The sequence below is a fragment of the Phycodurus eques genome, chromosome 2, assembly GCF_024500275.1.
Source record: "Phycodurus eques isolate BA_2022a chromosome 2, UOR_Pequ_1.1, whole genome shotgun sequence".
Classification (NCBI taxonomy): Eukaryota; Metazoa; Chordata; class Actinopteri; order Syngnathiformes; family Syngnathidae; genus Phycodurus; species Phycodurus eques.
Window position 1 is genome coordinate 3374695 of NC_084526.1, and position 18104 is coordinate 3392798.

Consider the following 18104-nt stretch of genomic DNA (forward strand, 5'->3'; position numbering starts at 1 on the left):
GCAATGTGTCACGTTTGGTGGGCGTGTGTGTGACGTCACTGGCGCGTCAGGTACTCTGAAAGTCTTACGTTTTGGTTTTTTCTTAATGTGAAAGACTCCATAAAAAGATCGGATTAAAGAAAAAAAAAATCAAATTTGGGCATTATGCCCTGCAGTGAGAACGTAGCCCTTTTGTTCTAGAATTCTTGAGAATGTTGTGGTTCGGAATGATAAGTAGACATACATTGCCTACTGATAATTACAGATTTTATTAAAAATGATAATGATATTTATCGGCATACAAAGAGACTTGACACTCAAACACAATATTGTTGCAAAACAAAACATACATTCTGTCCAAACTCAAAGTAGCAGACTATAAATGCACACAAGCCAAAGGCCAACACGTACCCAAAACTATTGGAGACAAGGGCACAGCATGACAAAATACCTCATAAGAGTAGTGAAATACTTACAGGAATCCCGGATGGATCCAATCATTCATCAGGCTATCTTCATTAACATGATTGATGGGTCGAATGGGGCACGGGGGTCACCGATCAGGGAGGAGCAATCGGAGGTAGTAGCACCTTAGCACATCCGAGGCGAGCACGCTCACACAAAATGTACATACACAAGCACTTTAGCAATACAGATGAGAGCCAGAAAATCCAATGGGCCGTACGATTAACCCAAAAGCCTAACGAACCTGTTGCTGGAAATATGTAATACAAAACCCAAAACTAGTCCACCAGCTCCTTCACGTTGGGCCACAGGTTTTCATCCACATCACAATGGATGTCCTCTCTTGCAATGCACCTTGGAAAGAATCTTCTTGCTCGTCTAATCCATCCCTGGCAGGTCTCTGCATTTATTGCCTGACAACTTGCATTCATTGCATCCAACAGGGACATGCCTCGATGAGAATGGCAATCCAACACCTGCCATCTCCATGTTGAGAAGAACTCCTCAATGGGACTGAGGAAAGGCGAGTACGCAGGCAGGAACTGCATTGTCATACGGGGTCGGTCTGCAAACCATTCGTTCACAAGGTCGGAGCGGTGGAAGTCAACATTGTCCCAAACGACGACATACGAAGGCACGCCGGACCCCGACGGCTCGCCCTCTCCGGGTGGAATCAGCCTGCGCAGCAGGGAATCGAGGAAGACGATGAGGCGTTCCGTGTTGAGGGGACCGATGATAGCGGTGTGGCAGAGGACCCCGTCATTGGAGATGGCAGCACACATGGTGATATTGGCTCCCCGCTGCTCCGGCGCTGTTACGGTGGCCCTCTGCCCGATGAATCTCTTCCCTTTTCTCGTGACCTTCGCTAGATTGAAGCCTGCCTCGTCCACAAAGATGAACTGGAGATTTTTACCATCGCCCTCGAGTTCCATTATTCTCTGCAAATAAGCAAATTACTGTATGTACTTGCATCCACTGTAGCTGTACAAGCTAATGAAGATGCAGCATTTTCCTGTAAATCCTTACCTGTACATATCTGCACCTTGCCTCCTTAACTGCATCGGAGTTCCTTTGGAACGGAACTCTGAAGACCTTTTTCAATGCTACATTTTTATGCTTCAGAACGCGGTCAATTGTGGACAAACTAACATTGTCGATGTCTGGAAATGTTAGTTTATCTGCAATTATGGCTTCTTTGATGTCGCGCAGTCGGATTGCATTGTTTGCAGCAACCATTGCCACAATGGCTGCCTCCTGGTTTGCATTGAAGAGTTTATCTCTGCCGCCATTTTGTGGTAGTCTGTTGATTCTAGAAGTGAATGAAAGAAAAAATGTCTCTCATTATATATTACTGAACTATGACCAGGGCTGCACATAATTGGCGGGCAGGCACGAGACAATCGCTCGCAGCACCGCAACGGTGGCTGCCGAGTGCAGAGGGACCGCCGACGAGATGGTGGGCTATGTGGCCGTCTCGGTCTGCCTCCCTGTGCAGCGGCAACAACAGTCAGTGACAATATGTCTTTCAATATAAACGGTCTGAAAAAAAAAAAAAAAAAAACAACCCCGGAACGTTGCCAACTGAACTGTGGCAAAACAACTGATCATGCCAAGTCTTTAAGTTCATCCAGTGATGTCATTGGGTCGGGAGGAAAACTGACCACTAATGGACAACCTCTGGTGCTCCTTTGAGAACAAGACCAAAATTGTTATGTGCACCCCTGATGATGTTATATTAGTCACAGTAGATTAAATGCATCATTTTGACAAGAGACGACCTTTCAAACGGAAACACACAGTCGTATACATGTGACTTACCTGTTCTGATGCCGCAAAACTCTGACCATGGAGCCCACAGTGCTCCGAGTCAAAGCAGGTGTGACCCGTTGTCCAGCCTCCTTAAACGTCAGACCGTGGTTGATGACATAGTCCAGAACTGCGGCCCGAATTTCATTGGGAATTTTGGGTCTTGCGCCACCACGCTTTTTCACTTCTTTGGCCGCCCCGCCACGCCCTTTTCCTCTTATAGGTTGTCGCTCGGCTCCTTTTTCCATGACTGTAAAGACAAATAACGCAGAGGTGAGCACGTTTTATGGCCGGGTGAGTAAGGTGATCGCTGAATGAATCATTTCGCGTAGGACTACACGATATATTGAAAAAATATCGCCATCGCTAAGTCGTGCAATAAATATACGTATACGGTAATGTATGCTTTGTTGCACGCGTGTGGCGTTTATCTGAGGTTGACGCGACCTTAAATGCACATCGCCATCCACCACCTTAGATACCGGCGGCCTCCTATTGGCTCTGAGAAATGTGTGATAATAATAAAAATGTGTTTACACATTTGGAGTAGAAGCCGTCTCCTTTGATATGAATGTGATGAAGAGATGATAGATCCGAGTTTCAATCAACAAGCCAACGCAATCGAGAAAAAATTAAAAACTAATGCGAACATATTATGCAAAACACCATTGCCCGGCATAAGGAAATGAGCAGATGTTGCAGGCATTATAAACGTTTAAACAACTGCTACTTTCACACACACAGAGCAGCAACAACTGCAAAGCCTAAGTTGTCAAATGCTGATGGCCTCATGTCTGTATAAATGATACATTAAACGAAATGGAAAAAAAGGAGGTGCATAGTACACCCTGGATGTCCGTGACTATTGTTGTATTGTCTGTCTGCGTGTGTTGCTGCGCTGTTTGTGTTCTAATGTGTGATGCTTAAGGAGGTCTTAACACCGCAACATTTATGCTCGTTTCATTAGCCCGTCTATGGTGTTCTGCATTTTGCGGTAGCATTAAACGAGCAGTTTAATAAGCTCCATCCATCCACATGTACAATATCTGTAGTCATATACAAGTTATGTGGTCTTGTTGTAAAGTGTGTTGAGTTTGCTGCCACCATCTAGCACTCATAGCACACATTTTTGCTAGCAAGTCAAAGTAAAAAAAACGAAGAAATAAATCAGTTGTCAATCAATGGTATGTCGATAAACCTGAGTCGAGTCACTCTTAAGTCGAGGTACTCAGGTCCCGAAATTGAGTTTCAGACTGAGCAGGAAAAAGGTTTGTATTCCCCTTCATGACTTCTCATGTGGACTTTCAAATCCCACATTGAACGAAACTTTTTCCCACATAATGCGCATTTCGTGTTTGTCGTCTGCGTGACATGTCAAATGACCTTTGGAGTGTTCATCATCGTCAGAAGAGTGCGACGTTGTGTCGTCACTCTCTGATTGCGGTGCTAAGAGGCTGTCCGATTGTGATCCTCCACAGCGGTCTCCATCGCCTTCTGTTTTCATGTGTTGACTTGAGCTGCTGCTCAGAGGCTCTGCCCCTCTGTTCTCCTCACTTTGACTGGGATGAAGCGGTGACCAGTGACCTTGGTCTTCACTCTTCACAACGACACAAGTCAATGAAAACTTGGTGACATCAGACTCATCCTCCTCTTCTTTAATGTGGGCGTGGTCAGGCTCCTCCTCCTTGACCACGCAGTGCCACGCCTGCTGCTCAGATTGGAGATTTTTTTCACTGACGTCTGCAGGACACAAGAAGACGAACATGCACAGTACATTGATTGGTAAAGTCAATGTCAGTTGTGATTTTGTGTATTATTGTTTATGCATAAATATTAAGTAGTTATTAAACACGTGAGACTAAAAGTGAACAAACCTGCTCTTTGTGACAAAACTTGAGGCTGCTGGCAAACAGCGTCCAGTAGTTCATGTTGTCGCTCGTTGTCCTCTTTTGGTCGACAAAGTTGCTCATTGTACTCTACTTTCACTGTTTTTGCACACATTCTTTTTTTCACAATAGTTACAAAACTTTACATTCACACTTGATGTGGTGATAACGAACGTTAGGGCCTGGCGAGCGAAGCTAAACTAAGCTAAGCTAGCTAGCTTCGACATGCAACGGGACGAGTTCATCCGGACAGAAACTTAATGAATGATGTTTTACTCCAATCAAATGCGTGCGTTCAGTGTTAATTTGGGAAGAGGTATTAAGTAAAGCACGTTTGATTACACAAACTACCTATGAAGTCGAAGTTGGAGCCTACGTCAACTCCACTTTGTCAAACTATGACTGTCGAACGTGACGTCATGCCGCGTTGCATCATGGGCGTGCACGAAAGATAACCTTCTCGTGGCAAGATGCAGGAAAGCCCTTGAACTCACCGCACTGCTTCGCATTGGTTGAATCCACGTCACATGGTTTTCGGACGCCATGTTGTCTCAAATCACGGCCTCGCCTTGCATTAGTTTTTGGCATCTTTTTTAAACGAGGGTGCTCGCCAATGGCCCCTCCTGACGGCCTAGCTAGCTAGCTATTTGTCGTATTTCTTTTATAGTTCACAAACTGGCCATGGTCTGATTAACATATTTATATATTTTTAAAAAAAATTAAAGCCACTGCAGTCTACAAACACATGAAAAACAAGTGCATTCTGACCATTTCCACAACATAAACATATTTTTCATAATGTGTTTGTCAACTTTTGTGCCATGCTGCCGCTTGGCCAGAACTCCCTTGAAAAAAAAGAGGGGAGCTTCTTAATCTCAATGGGATATTTCCTGGTTAAATAAAGATGAAATCATCCATCAATCCATCCATTTTCAACACCGCTTATCCTGGTTAGGGTCGCGGGATGCTGGAGCCTATCCCAGCTGACTTCGGGCGAAAGGCAGACTACACCCTGAACTGGTCGCCAGTCAGTCGCAGGGCACATATAGACACGGACGACCATTTGCACTCACATTCACACCGTCACTGAGTGGGGACTGAACCCACGCTGCCCGCACCAAAGTCAGGTAAGTGTACCACTATACCATCAGTGACTAAGATGAAATCAATTAAAATAAAAAAAGGTGTTAACATACGCCATATTGTTACACAGTGACACACTATGTATGTAATGGGATCATTTACACAAAACAACTCTGTCTTTCTCTCTTTAAGTTAGACTTTGCCTTTATCTTAAATATTTAGTCCATGTCTTTATAAACCAGATACTGAACTGTAGATATGCCATACTGGTTTTCCAAATACAGAGCATTAGCAATGGTAATTTTTACATTAACCTGAAAAGTTTTTCTTTTCTTGTTTAATATTTGATATTGTACCTTGCTCAAAAGAACCCACACGGAGTTTACCGCGACGTTTGAAAGAGACAGAGGAGAAAATTAACAGTCGATACAAAAATACTTTTATTGGAAATCTCATTAGACACCTTAGAGAAGCAGCAGGTGGGAACGCTCTGACGTAAGCTCTTTTTGTTTTTGAATTAGCATTTCCATCTACTACTATCGCGATCACAGGGTTTTTAAAAATGGTGATTCGCACACTTTGTCCAAGTAGAGTTTCCGTACTAGTCTATGCCGTGCTACTTCTGTGTGCGGTTTGTTGTAACTGTTCGAGCTGCACTCACTAAACAATTCTCCCCGAATTACTACTGAACGAATTAAGCCTCGACACAGCCACATATTACTACTTTTCCAGAGTAATGGAAACTTTTCCATGCTTTAAATCTTCGTGGCCAGATAGCTCGTTGACGGTTCATGTTGACGGTTCACAGGCTAGCCTAGCTTAGCTTGCTAGCCGCTAACCGAGAGACGCGTTCGTTGTCACCACATCGCTGAAGCGGAGATCAAGTGTGAGTGTCAAGCGTTGTGATTATCGTGGGGAAATGTGTGCAAACCGTTTGAAAGAAGAGTACGAGGAGGAACTTAGTCCGACAAAAGAGGAGAACGATCGATCCCGTCAACTAGAGGACGCTGTTTTCAAGAAGACTCAAGTGTTTTACAGAGCAGGTTTGTTCACGTCTTACTCTAACCTTTGTAGTAACTACTTTCTATTTTGAAGCAGCCTTCCTGCGTTTCCTGTGCCACTATTGTAAGGCAACATAAATTGAGTTTACTGTTAAAAAAAATAGAGGAAACCGGTTGCTTAATAATGAAAACTTGAGTGAAGAACTGTTTTAAGTACAGTGTAAACAACCTAAATGCCAAGTGTATTTGACTTAAAAAAATCTATTCCAATGTCAGTCGTTTTTGTAATTAATATGATTAACATTTTAAGAAATAGTTTCTGTAAGTCGTTTTTCCACATGTTTGGGTCATTACTGCGAGTGAACGTTTGGAACAAATGTGAAAAACGTATTTTTCAAATTGTGTATCAACCAATATGATGTACTTATGGAATGTACATATCAAGGAGTAAAAAAAAAAAAAGTAGCATTTCGTCATTATTGGTTCATAATTAAAGTAAAAAAAAAATGCAGCTGCAACATTAATAACTAATCAATTTACTTATGAAACCATTCTTGGAAGAAGGCTGAAGGGTCATCTCCCAAGATACCAGCAGTCACTGAAGACAAACATTGTGGTCTGGAAGATCAAAAAGAATGGAATACAATAGAGAAGAATACAAAATAATAATTATTATTGTCCACTGAGGTGGAATATTGTGAGTGGCTCACCCACGTAGAAGACAGACAGCACTACAATACAGATATTGACATACATAAAACATAAACACATACACATAAAATAAACAAAATGGTACGACTACTATTACTACTAATAATAATACCTAATAGTACTAATGCTTTTTACTTAAAGCCACATTTAAAGCACACACAGTGACACCAATCAATCAATCAAACTGTTTAATCAAGGTAAAAAAAAAAAAAATTAAGAACATAAAAAAAAAAAAAAGTACAAATAGGACTAGGGCGAGTATGACATTCTCAGCAGATGTGTTTAAAGTTTTGCTTTGAAGAGAGAAACCCTCTTGGCTCAAGCATTTAGCGATGTGTAGGCATAAGAAAGATGCTAGATGCACTGACGTATTTTATTGGCAGTTGAAGGTTGAGCGTGGCGTGTTTTCTGCATATTCAGTGGACCAGCCGACATCGTCTTAGAGCTAGATCTAGATTTTTAAGGATTTTGAAGCCTTATATTTTATAATTGACTCTTTTTTTGTATTAATTCAAAACTCAGTCTTTTGCACAAAAAGCTTTTCTTTAGTCTGTCAAATTTATGACGATTATATTTCCACCTCAATTTGACAAACTCGCAACAATGAGCATGAAGTCCTTACAGAGGACAAAGTATCAGCAACAAAGTCTTCATCGGTCAAGACTTATCAACGTTGACTTTGCAATCTTGCCTGCCCGGTGACAACAAATCGTCACCAGCCAATTAGTATTCAAGCTAACATTTCAAATGATGCTCCTTACAACTCAGTCCCAACAAAGAGGTGTGGTTTTGACACAAAAAAAACAACAACAACCTAATTTACGTTAGACGATGTGTACAAACGAGTAGAATAGTCTAAACACTTTAAAGGATTGCAATCAAACTTTATTAATTCAAGCGCATTTGATGGACCCCCTGAGAATCCACTTTGGTCTATGCAAAGTTTGACTTTATCAAAGGATGTGTTTGTCGTCTTGTGTTCTGCAGATGTCAGTGAAGATCTTGATCCTGACCAGCGGGAGCCAGAGACCCCCAACGTCAAAGAGGAAAAGGAGCCAGAGACCATCTATATTAAAGAAGAAGAGAACGAGGCTGATATCACCGAGTTTCCATTGACTCTCATTGTGAAGAGTGAAGATGATGACGAAGAAGGTGACGAGGAGCACTGCCTGTTTCCGTGGACGGATGTCATTGTGACGCGGGACGATAATAAAGGGGCCAAGCCTCCGAATGGGAGCTCACGTCAACACATGACAACAGAATGTGATGGAGACCACTGTGGAGGATCACAAGCAGACAGCCTCTTATCTCCACTATCGGATAATGACAACATAGCGCCTCGCTCTCCTGAGATGGATGATAATGATGATGATGATGAACACGCTCAATGTGATATGATATGTCACACTGACAAACACATGAAATGTTCTCACTGTGGGAAAACATTTAGTTCAAAGTGGGGTTTGAAAGTACATGAGCGAATACACACTGGGGAAAAACCCTTTGTCTGCTCAGTTTGTGGTAAAAGGTTCACCCAGAAGGAACATTTAAGAACACACACAAAAACACACACTGGGGACAAAGCGTTTGTCTGTTCAGTGTGTGGTCTTACATTTATTCAAAAGATTAATTTAACAAATCACATGAGAATACACACGGGAGAGAAACCTTTTGCCTGTGCCGTTTGTGGTCTTCGAGTAAATCAAAAGATTAGTTTAACAAATCACATGAGAACACACAATGAGGAAAAACCCTATGCGTGCTCATTGTGTGGTAAAAGATTCACTCAGAAGGGACAATTGGGAAGACACACAAAAGCACATACTGGAGAAAAACCTTTTGACTGTCCAGTTTGTGGTAAAAGATTCACTGTAAAGGGACATTTAAGAACACACGCAAGAACACACACTGGAGAGAAACCTTTTGACTGCTTAGTTTGTGGGAAAAGATTTTCTAAAATCGGACATTTAAAAACACACACTAGAACTCACACTGGAGAAAAACCCTTTGCCTGCTCAGTTTGTGGTAAAAGATTCTCTATTAAGGGCCACTTAAGAACACACATAAGAACCCACACTGGAGAGAAACCTTTTGCCTGTTCAGTCTGCAATTCAACTTTTTGCGATCGTTCAGGATTGGTTCAACACATGAGAAGACATACTGGCGAGAAACCCTTCAGTTGCAGTGTATGTGATAAACAATTCTCTTATACGTATCAGATGAACAAACACGAGTGTGCTGGTAAGAAGAGCAGCAGTTAATGACGCTTTAAATAAATCGTATAAAAAGTGTGTGTGAGCTTAACATTTTATACACATCTTCAAACAGTGTCAATAGTGGAGCCTAAATGCAGTAGACCTAAATAGTACTTGTTTTCTTTTGAGTTTCAACTAAGTGTACTTTGAATTACAATTTAGCATCCAAAGTGTGAAAGATTAATTTGACACATTAAATTACTTCAAAATGGTTCCACAAAAATATTCCATCTTGATTTATGTACTCTGATACCTTTGCTCAGCTGACCTTGAATTGGAAGAGTCAATAAAAAAATGGAGTAACAGCAACAACAAATCTTTGCAACAGAAAGGTTCTCAGTGGCAATCCTACCCAGCGGATTCTCACCACGGTGGAAGCTTGGAGAGAATTGATTAGCTCAGTGAGAAAAGTCCTGAGTCAAACAATAAAAGAAAAACTTCGGCAAGGACACTGATTTTAAGGGCATACATTTTCCCTTGACCAGCAGGTTCTTTTGTAAAAATGACTTGGCAGAGAGGCAAGAAGTAGGAATACTGTGTAATATAAGCTGTATCTTTATCTGACATTCAAGTTATTGCTGCGAACAGTTTGAGGCCACTATGTCGGAACCACAATTCAGTCTATATATATATATATATATATATGTATATACACACACACACACACACATATATATATATATATATATATATATATATAGAGAGAGAGAGAGAGAGAGAGAAAGTCTGGGGTTTTGTGAATGTAGTTTGAAATTTGTGTTTTGTGTTTACAGTTTAGAGAAAACGATGGAGGATTTCAAGAAATGTGTCTTAGCACTTGAGAAAAGCTGTTTTGAGGACAGTTGCTCGCAATCACACTTTATTCAAATACCAACTTGAATTTCTTAGCTTTCTAATCCAAACTATGACCCGGAGTCTGAAACTGTGAAGGTGTTCCTGAAGCTTCACTCCAGAGTTTTAGGCCTGACGCCCCCCAATGAGATGCTGTATTGTTACAGTTCCTGGCTTATTATTGTACATTCACAGTTGAAAGAAGAAATGCAATAGCGGTGTTGTTGAAGAGATTTGTGTCTTCCACCTGTGCTGTCCCGTGTGGACACGAATGAGTTGAAAACATTGCGGCTGAACAGAAATACGGCGAGAAAGCATATCTTCCATGTCAGATGTAAGGCATGAAACCGATTGCACGCTTGAAAATCTTTTGTCCTCTGGAATCTGGTTGAACAGTAGTTCTAACAATAACAGTAACACTAGTCGAATAGACGAAGGGACCTGTTGCCGGCAGAGCCAATCAGCATTCGAGAATCGAGATGGCCTCCGCTTTCAGTTTTCAGCTGCCCTTCACGCACGTTATTTTTGACGCTCTCACACAGACAAAATAATTGTCACACGTTTATAAAGGTGAAGTTGTATAATGTTTAACAACTGGAGATAAATACCCTGGCAACTTGGACAGCTTGAATGTTTGCTTGGCTGATACGGTTGACTAACTTGGCTCCCTGTCTGATGCAATTGTCTGATAAAATATTGTCTAACCTGTCTGACATCATTTTGAAACCAGTAAAAAGACATTCCACTTCTGGCTTTACAAAACTTGGTGGCAGACACACTCGGCCACAATCTTATTTGGAGTTGTGAACATTAGAAGCTTGTAGACGAAGACGCTGTCTTCCGAAGGACCATGGCTGGCCAAATTGAGGACGACCTCCAATGTCCGAGCTGTTTCGAAATCTTTAAAGATCCTGTCATACTTCAGTGTAGTCACAGCTTCTGTCGTGCGTGCGTGCAGCGGTGGTGGGAGGAGAAAGGAGATCGATCGTGTCCAATCTGTAGGAGAAAGTGTAATTCGATGGAGCCACCTTTGAACTTGGCACTGAGGAACGTGTGTGAGGCCTTTTCACGAGCTTCAGTCGACTCAGAGGACATCTGCAAGTTGCACAGGGAGAAAGTGAAACTCTTCTGTTTGGACCACCAGGAGTCTGTGTGCATTATATGCAGAGATGCAAACCTCCACGCCGGCCACCAGTTCTCTCCCCTCGACGAAGTTGTGCAAGATTGCAGAGAAAAACTCCAGGAAGGCCTGCAGAGAGTGAAGAAAAAACTGGGAGACTTTATTAACATCAGAGACAACTGGAATGAACAAGCCGAGTACATCAAAGTCCAGAGGGACAATGTTGAACGCAAGATTAAGAAGGATTTCCAGGAGCTTCGTCGCTTTCTGCAGGTTGAGGAGGAAGCCAAGTTGTCTGCTGTGAGGGAGGAAGAGCAGATGAAGAGTCAGATGATGAAGAAGAAGACTGAGGCTCTCAACAGAGACATGGCCGCTCTGTCAGACGTGATCAGAACCGCAGAAGAGCAGCTCACATCTGACCACGTTTCCTTCATGAACAGCTACAAAGTTGCAATGACCAGAATCCAACAGCTGCCCGATAAACCCGAGAAACTCAGAGCAGCGCTGCTGGATGAAGTCAAGCATGTGGGCAACCTCAAGTTCACCGTGTGGGAACGAATGAAGGAAGTGGTCTCCTTCAGTCCCGTCATTCTGGACCCAAACACGGCCGGTGCGGCACTCAGTCTGTCTGAAGATATGACCAGTGTGAGTTTTAAAGCAACACAGCAGCGTCCAAACAATCCAGAGAGGTTGAAGTGCTTAAACGAAGTTCTCGGTTGTGGTTTGGGTTCAGGAACACACGTTTGGGATGTTGAAGTGGGCGACAACACAGACTGGGAACTGGGGGTGGGATGGTGGGACACTTGCTTGCCACACACGTTGTTCAAATGGATCATTCGATTCCGTAACGGTGAATACAAAATACTTAGCCGACCACTTGGATCTGGGAATCTGCAGAGGATCCGCGTTCATGTGGACACTAACAAAAAATCAGTGTCATTCTCTGAATCGCTGACAAAAACTGAATTACACACGCAGAGTAACATTTACAATTGGCCGAATTTTTCAGGTACCATGAAAATGTGTCCTTATTTTTCCACCAGCAATAAAACTCCTCTGAAAATTACCCCACTTACACTTTGTGTTACAACTTGGAGTGAGTGATGTTGAAGACATTTTGCTCTCAGAGTTTTATATTATAAATTATACATTAGAAGTTAATTGAAAGCTTATGATATTTTGTATTTGAGTTTTTTTTTTCTACCACATTTTACCTGTTCAATAAAGTATACGGGTTACGGATATAGACCAGGTCAAAAAAAAAAATCTATCTGCGCAAAGTATGTAATCTTGTGTTTTTACTGGACTCTGCAGAGTTGTTGTCTTCTTAACGAGTGCTTCATACGCAAATGTTTGTGATTGAAACAACAGATCATGGTTGTTTGTCTAACAGCTGGAAAATTTTGCTATGTGTGCAAAAGTCGCCGCTTTGGTCGCCGCTCGGTTGCAGGACCTTTCCCATCAAAATAATGATTGTGTGCTTGTATCTGTATTGAAATGTGTCAGTAATCAAATACTGAGCTTCTGTGCATTGAATAAATTTCAGCAAAAAAAAAATATGTGTTGTTTATGGAGTTTGTTTCAGTGCAAATGAAGCAAGACAATCACATACAAGAAAGGCAATCACGCCACACCACATTAAATTGTTGTTTAATTAAAGTGAGTTAAAAAAACAAACTGGAATTTGACCAATTGGGGTTGCCGTACCACTTTTGTAGCTGATGTACTTCCGCATGCGTTTTTCTTCACACGACCACACACGCGCTTCACTAAATAAAACTTCCCGAATTAACACTCAACGTATTGAAGCCTCGATACGCCTTCTTCCCATCACCACTTTACTGGAGTAAAACACTCAATCTTTATGTGCGGATAAACTCGTCAGCGTCCACGTTGAAGCTTCTCCAGCTTAGTTTAGTTTAGCTTGCCCGTCGCCGCTAACAACGAGACGAGTTTGTTATGAACACGCCGCTAAGCGGAGATCACTTGTGATTATCGGGCGGAAATGTGTGCACGAAGGATCGCAGAGTACGACGAAGAACTTTCTGGAGCAAAAGAGGAGACCGACAGACAGCGTGAACTACTGGACGCTGGTTTCAAGCAACCTCCAGTTGTGTCACGCACAGCAGGTTTGTTCACTTACTACTCTCACGTGTTTACTAACTACCTTCTATTACATCTGAGCAGAACCATGGCGTACATTTACACGAATAACGTTATTAACATTTAATATAACATTATAAACACCAGAAAGTTAGTACTCTGCGGATCTGATGGCGTCCACTCGCGTTTGTTTGATGGCTGTGTTTTTCTTTCTTTCTTTTTTTTGCTTCCGGTACAATGCATAACACATCGACGGTTTAGCATCCTGAAAATTGCTGATTTTGTATACTTCCAGTTATTGAACTACTTAAGTGCCTTTGAAAGGAAAATACATGTGATTGTGATTCATAATTATCCATGACACTGATGAACATCACAGTCACAACACGAGACTTGGCTGCGCAAATCTTTGACTTGACCGAACCGCGCGTGTGTTTGTCTTCTCGTGACCCGTGAAGAAGATCTTCGTCCTGAACAGAAGGAGTGGAGCACAAGGGTGGCGTATCAGGAGCCAGAGCAGTCCCACATTAAGGAGGAAGAGACGCCAGAGACCCCCCACGTCAAAGAGGAAGAGGAGGAGGCTGATATCACCAAGTTTCTGTCGACTGGTGTCATTGTGAAGAGCGAAGATGATGAAGACCAAGGTCAGTGGTTACGACTATATCACAATCAAGTGTCACACCACATAAAAACGCACACAAAATTTCACAAAATGGGAGAGCCTAAAGCACGCCGTCATCGCCCACAACAGAATGCTGTGTTTTGCTTGCCACTCAGTCACGTGACTGAATCCTGTCCACTGATTCAGCGAATGAGGTCTTTCTCTCCTCCTCCTTTGCTGGGTATGCACCCGTTCGGTTGCTTTCTTTTTGAGACAATATAAATACAGGATAATGTAAAAAGAGAAGAAAAAAAAGTAAAATTTCACATTGTTAAATGTGAAATGTATGAATGCTCAACTCAACTTTATTTATATAGCGTTCTCGCAACAGTCACAGCTGTAACAAAGCACTGTACACAAAACATAAAGTAATTATAACAATACAATCTTGCAAACAAAATCTTCTTCTCCAGTCAAAATCCACCATAACCTGTTTAATTTTGACACGTTGCATGCACGTTTTTACCCTCTTGTTGCACATGTTGTTTGAAGCTGTTAGTAGATGAAAGAGGAGGAAGATTAAGTCTCCATTGACCAGCATGCGGACACCGGGATCATAGATTGTGTGAACTTGTGCAAAAGCATTTGATTATTGTGCGTGAAAGTTTATTTGATAGTGTTTATGAGAGCGTTTCAGGTGTTTGTATGAGAGGTAATCCCGAGTTATGTCCCTGACGGTGCATCGTACACTTTTTTTCCTCTCATACAGCGAAGCTGCCAGAGCTGTGCTGTGGGCGAAAGAGAAAAAAGAGAGGCCAGAAGAGCTCGTCGCTGTGTTTTATCAAGCCAAGTCACATAGTTTACCTGAGGAAAAAAATATCACACCACACCACTGCACAAAAATGGATACGCAAGTTAATTATGTACCTTCTGCCATCTACTAGAAGAGCATTTAATTGTTTTGCCTATCACTATATGACGCTATCATAGTTAGATGAACAGAGTTGCCTTTTTTGTTTGTTTTTGTTTTACACTCTCTCTAAATGTTTTAGTATTTATATTTGACAATACAGTGTTATTTCTCTTAGCTAACAGGTAACAACAGTTTTTGGGGGTGCTGGAGCAGATTAATGAAATTTAAATTCTTTGATATTTGAAATACAGGTAATTTAAGCCGTAAACTTGATCACAGACTGTATTAAACTCGTAATCAAGGTACCGCTGTAATAAAAATAATACACAACATCAAAGTAACAGCCTAACATTTGACTTTACCAAACCAAACATGCATTTGTCTTGCAGAAGTGAGTGAAAAGTATCTTCGTCCTGAGCTACAGGAGCCAGAGTCATCTCCCAATAAAGAGGACGTGGATGTGGCTGATATCAACAAGTTGCTATTGACTGATGTCGCTTTGAAGACTGAAGATGAAGGTAAAGGTCAGCATGAGGAGGAAAGAAGGGCGGAGCCTCAGCGCAGCAGCGCAAGTCAACATGTGACAACAGATGGTAATGGAGACCACTGCGGAGGATCAGAAGCAGACAGCTGCTTCGCTCCACTATCAGATAGTGACGACGTAACGTCACACTCTTCTTACACTGATGATGATGATGAACACTCTAAACATGATGTGACATATCCCACTGACAAAAAACACTGGGAATGTTCTCAGTGCGGTAAGACTTTGGGTTCAAAGTGGGGCTTGAAAGGACACATGAGATTGCACACTGGGGAAAAACCTTTTGCCTGCTCAGTTTGTGGTGAAAGATTTGCGCACAAGGAACAATTGGGAAGACACACGACAACACACACTGGAGAAAAACCCTTTGCCTGCTCAGTTTGTGGTAAAACATTCACTACGAAGACAGATTCAAAAACCCACACAAAAACACACAGAGGGGAAAAACCTTTTCCCTGCTCAGTTTGTGGTAAAAGGTTCTCTACACAAGGAAATTTCAAAAGACACACAAGAATACACACTGGGCAGAAACCTTTTGCCTGCTCAGTCTGCGGTAAAGGATTCACTGTGAAGACATGTTTAATAATGCACACAAGAACACACACTGGGGAGAAACCTTGCATCTGCTCAGTTTGTGGTAAAAGATTCTCTACACAAGGTAATTTTATAAGACACACAAGAACGCACAATGAGGAGAAACCTTTTGTCTGCTCAGTTTGTGGGAAAAGCTTCTATATAAAAGAACGTTTAACAACGCACACTAGAATACACACTGGAGAGAAACCTTTTGCCTGTTCAGTTTGTGATAAAAGATTCCATGTAAAGGCACATTTAAAAACACACACAATAACTCACAATGAGGAGAAACCTTTTGTCTGCTCAGTTTGTGGTAAACGATTCTCCAGAATGGGACATTTGCGAGCACACACAAGAACTCACACAGGGGAGAAGCCTTTTGCCTGCTCAGTTTGTGGTAAAAGATTTTCTGCGAAGGGATGTTTGAACAGACACGTTGGAACACACACTGGAGGGAAAGCTTTCCCCTGTTCAGTTTGTGGTAAAAGATTCTCTGTAGAAAGATATTTAATAAGGCATAGAAAAACACACACTGGGGTGAAATCTTTTACCGCTTCATTGTGCAACTTTAGTTCAGGACTGGAAGCGCTGGGTTTTGAGCACCAGGAACCAGAGCCCCCTCGACATTAAAGAGGAACAAGAGCCAGAGACCCGCCCTCATCCATCCTTCGTTTTGTAATTTCTTCATTATTTTAGTTGAAATATGTCCATTTTGATGAGTCTACGTATTATTTGGGCAGTATTTCATTCTTCAATGACTTATAATTACACTGGGTCATGGTCACTATGTAATGAAAGTCTGTTCATTAGGATGTATTTTCTCAAATGTGTTTAGAGCATCAAGAAAATAAAAATGTCCCCTCAAGAAAGTCTTGATGGTTTTACACAGTTTTGCATTGTATGTAAACATGATTCTAAACAGAAACAGTTGTTCAATTTATGTAGGGCACATATTCTGTACATACTGTATATATGTACAGAGTGGAACATTGTGTGCTTTTCTAAGACCCAAAACGATAACCAAAAACAGATTAGTAAGTGAACCCAAATATGAAATAATGCAAGGCAAAAGGCAAATGCAGAGGGATAACAATGACAGCAGCAAACTCTGCAAAGTATACTCGCTGTCTGCTGGAGTTATGCAGTTACCATGAATAACGTGTTACCTTCAGAATTGCTACAGTTATCCAAGTATCAGCGAAGTGTTCAAACCATCTGTCTTTCCCGTCCAGAATATCCATATTTTTGTCCTCAAAAGAGTGCTGTTTCTCTTGGCGGTGAAGATGAGACCTGAGGAGTTTGCCCGTATGTGTTGTGCCATGCGTCTGCTCAGTGGTTGCTCGGTTTCCCCAATGTATGCATGCATGTATGCAATGTGTGCATCCCTCACTGCACTTGACCGCACACACCACCTTGCTTTTCTGCGTGTGTGTGTGTGTGTGTGTGCTGTCCGGTCTTTGGGGTGTACCAGTCTTTGTCTCAGGGTGTGGCCAGGTTTGAAGTGTACCGGAATGTTGTGTTGGTTGAAAAGCCTCCTGAGTTTCTCAGACAGATCCAATACATAGGGAATGACAATATTGTTGCGTTTGTCCCTCTTTTCTTTCTCACCCACGTCAGTGTGTTGGGGTTTTGTGTAAACCCCAACAAGGAGACAGACCCCTGACGTCTCCAATGTGAACACCACAGTCCATAAAATGATGATGTGGTCCACTGAGTTAATGTGCTCAGTGAAGGTTTGCACTTCTTGGCTTTTGATTTTAACCCATGTGTCATCCACATATCTGTACCAATGACTTGGACTTAAAGGAGTTTGGCGCTCTCCTTTCAACGTCCTCCATGTACAGGTTTGCTACAACGGGGGACAGCGAGGAGCCCACAGCACAATCATTATTTTTGTCTGGAAAATGTTCCCATGAAACGTTCAAGTGTTAAGTGTGGATGTGGATCACAATCCAGGATGCAGTGGAAACTGTGAGGCAACGGTTACTGCTTGATCACAGCCTCCGAGACAGATCCGACCCAAACAGATATGCCATTAACGAGTTCTGGGATTTACAGTATTGTATTTTTCTTTTCGTATATTCAAGCACAGAGTTATTGTTCAAACTGTGCACACTGTCAAAGTGGCTCACAATAATGAATACAGGTTTATTTTTTCGGGAGAATAAAACCCCTGCCTCATTTTTTTTTAATGCACACTTCGGTCTACTACATTACTTTATGTTAAATT

The 18104-nt window shown here is 41.9% G+C and overlaps 4 protein-coding genes across 6 annotated transcripts; 3 read left to right on the forward strand and 1 right to left on the reverse strand.

The window, feature by feature from the left end:
• Positions 1 to 259: 259 nt before the first annotated feature.
• Positions 260 to 4549, reverse strand: LOC133417554 (uncharacterized). Of its 2 annotated transcripts, none has more exons than XM_061705343.1 (5): positions 4125 to 4549; positions 3805 to 3990; positions 2263 to 2500; positions 1471 to 1753; positions 260 to 1382 (listed from the first exon to the last, which is right to left on the reverse strand). In XM_061705343.1, the coding sequence occupies exons 1-5, from the start codon at positions 4249 to 4251 to the stop codon at positions 723 to 725; spliced, it is 1494 nt and encodes a 497-aa protein (XP_061561327.1). In that variant the 5' UTR covers positions 4252 to 4549; the 3' UTR covers positions 260 to 722. The 2 variants fall into 2 exon arrangements, with proteins under 2 accessions (XP_061561327.1, XP_061561321.1); XM_061705337.1 differs by having other exon boundaries at positions 3634 to 3990.
• A 1291-nt stretch (positions 4550 to 5840) lies between these two features.
• Positions 5841 to 9475, forward strand: LOC133417752 (zinc finger protein OZF-like). The gene is made up of 2 exons (XM_061705833.1): positions 5841 to 6262; positions 7919 to 9475. Exons 1-2 carry the CDS (start codon positions 6139 to 6141, stop codon positions 9190 to 9192), a joined length of 1398 nt encoding a protein of 465 aa, XP_061561817.1. The 5' UTR covers positions 5841 to 6138; the 3' UTR covers positions 9193 to 9475.
• A 1315-nt stretch (positions 9476 to 10790) lies between these two features.
• On the forward strand, positions 10791 to 12629 carry LOC133417766 (E3 ubiquitin-protein ligase TRIM35-like). Its single transcript, XM_061705868.1, has one exon. The coding sequence runs from the start codon at positions 10868 to 10870 to the stop codon at positions 12239 to 12241; it is 1374 nt and encodes a 457-aa protein (XP_061561852.1). The 5' UTR covers positions 10791 to 10867; the 3' UTR covers positions 12242 to 12629.
• Positions 12630 to 12899: 270 nt separating this feature from the next.
• On the forward strand, positions 12900 to 16722 carry LOC133417551 (zinc finger protein OZF-like). 2 transcript variants are annotated; one of them, XM_061705310.1, is made up of 3 exons: positions 12900 to 13266; positions 13699 to 13884; positions 15144 to 16722. In XM_061705310.1, the coding sequence occupies exons 1-3, from the start codon at positions 13143 to 13145 to the stop codon at positions 16502 to 16504; spliced, it is 1671 nt and encodes a 556-aa protein (XP_061561294.1). In that variant the 5' UTR covers positions 12900 to 13142; the 3' UTR covers positions 16505 to 16722. The 2 variants fall into 2 exon arrangements, with proteins under 2 accessions (XP_061561294.1, XP_061561305.1); XM_061705321.1 differs by having other exon boundaries at positions 13702 to 13884.
• Positions 16723 to 18104: the final 1382 nt, after the last annotated feature.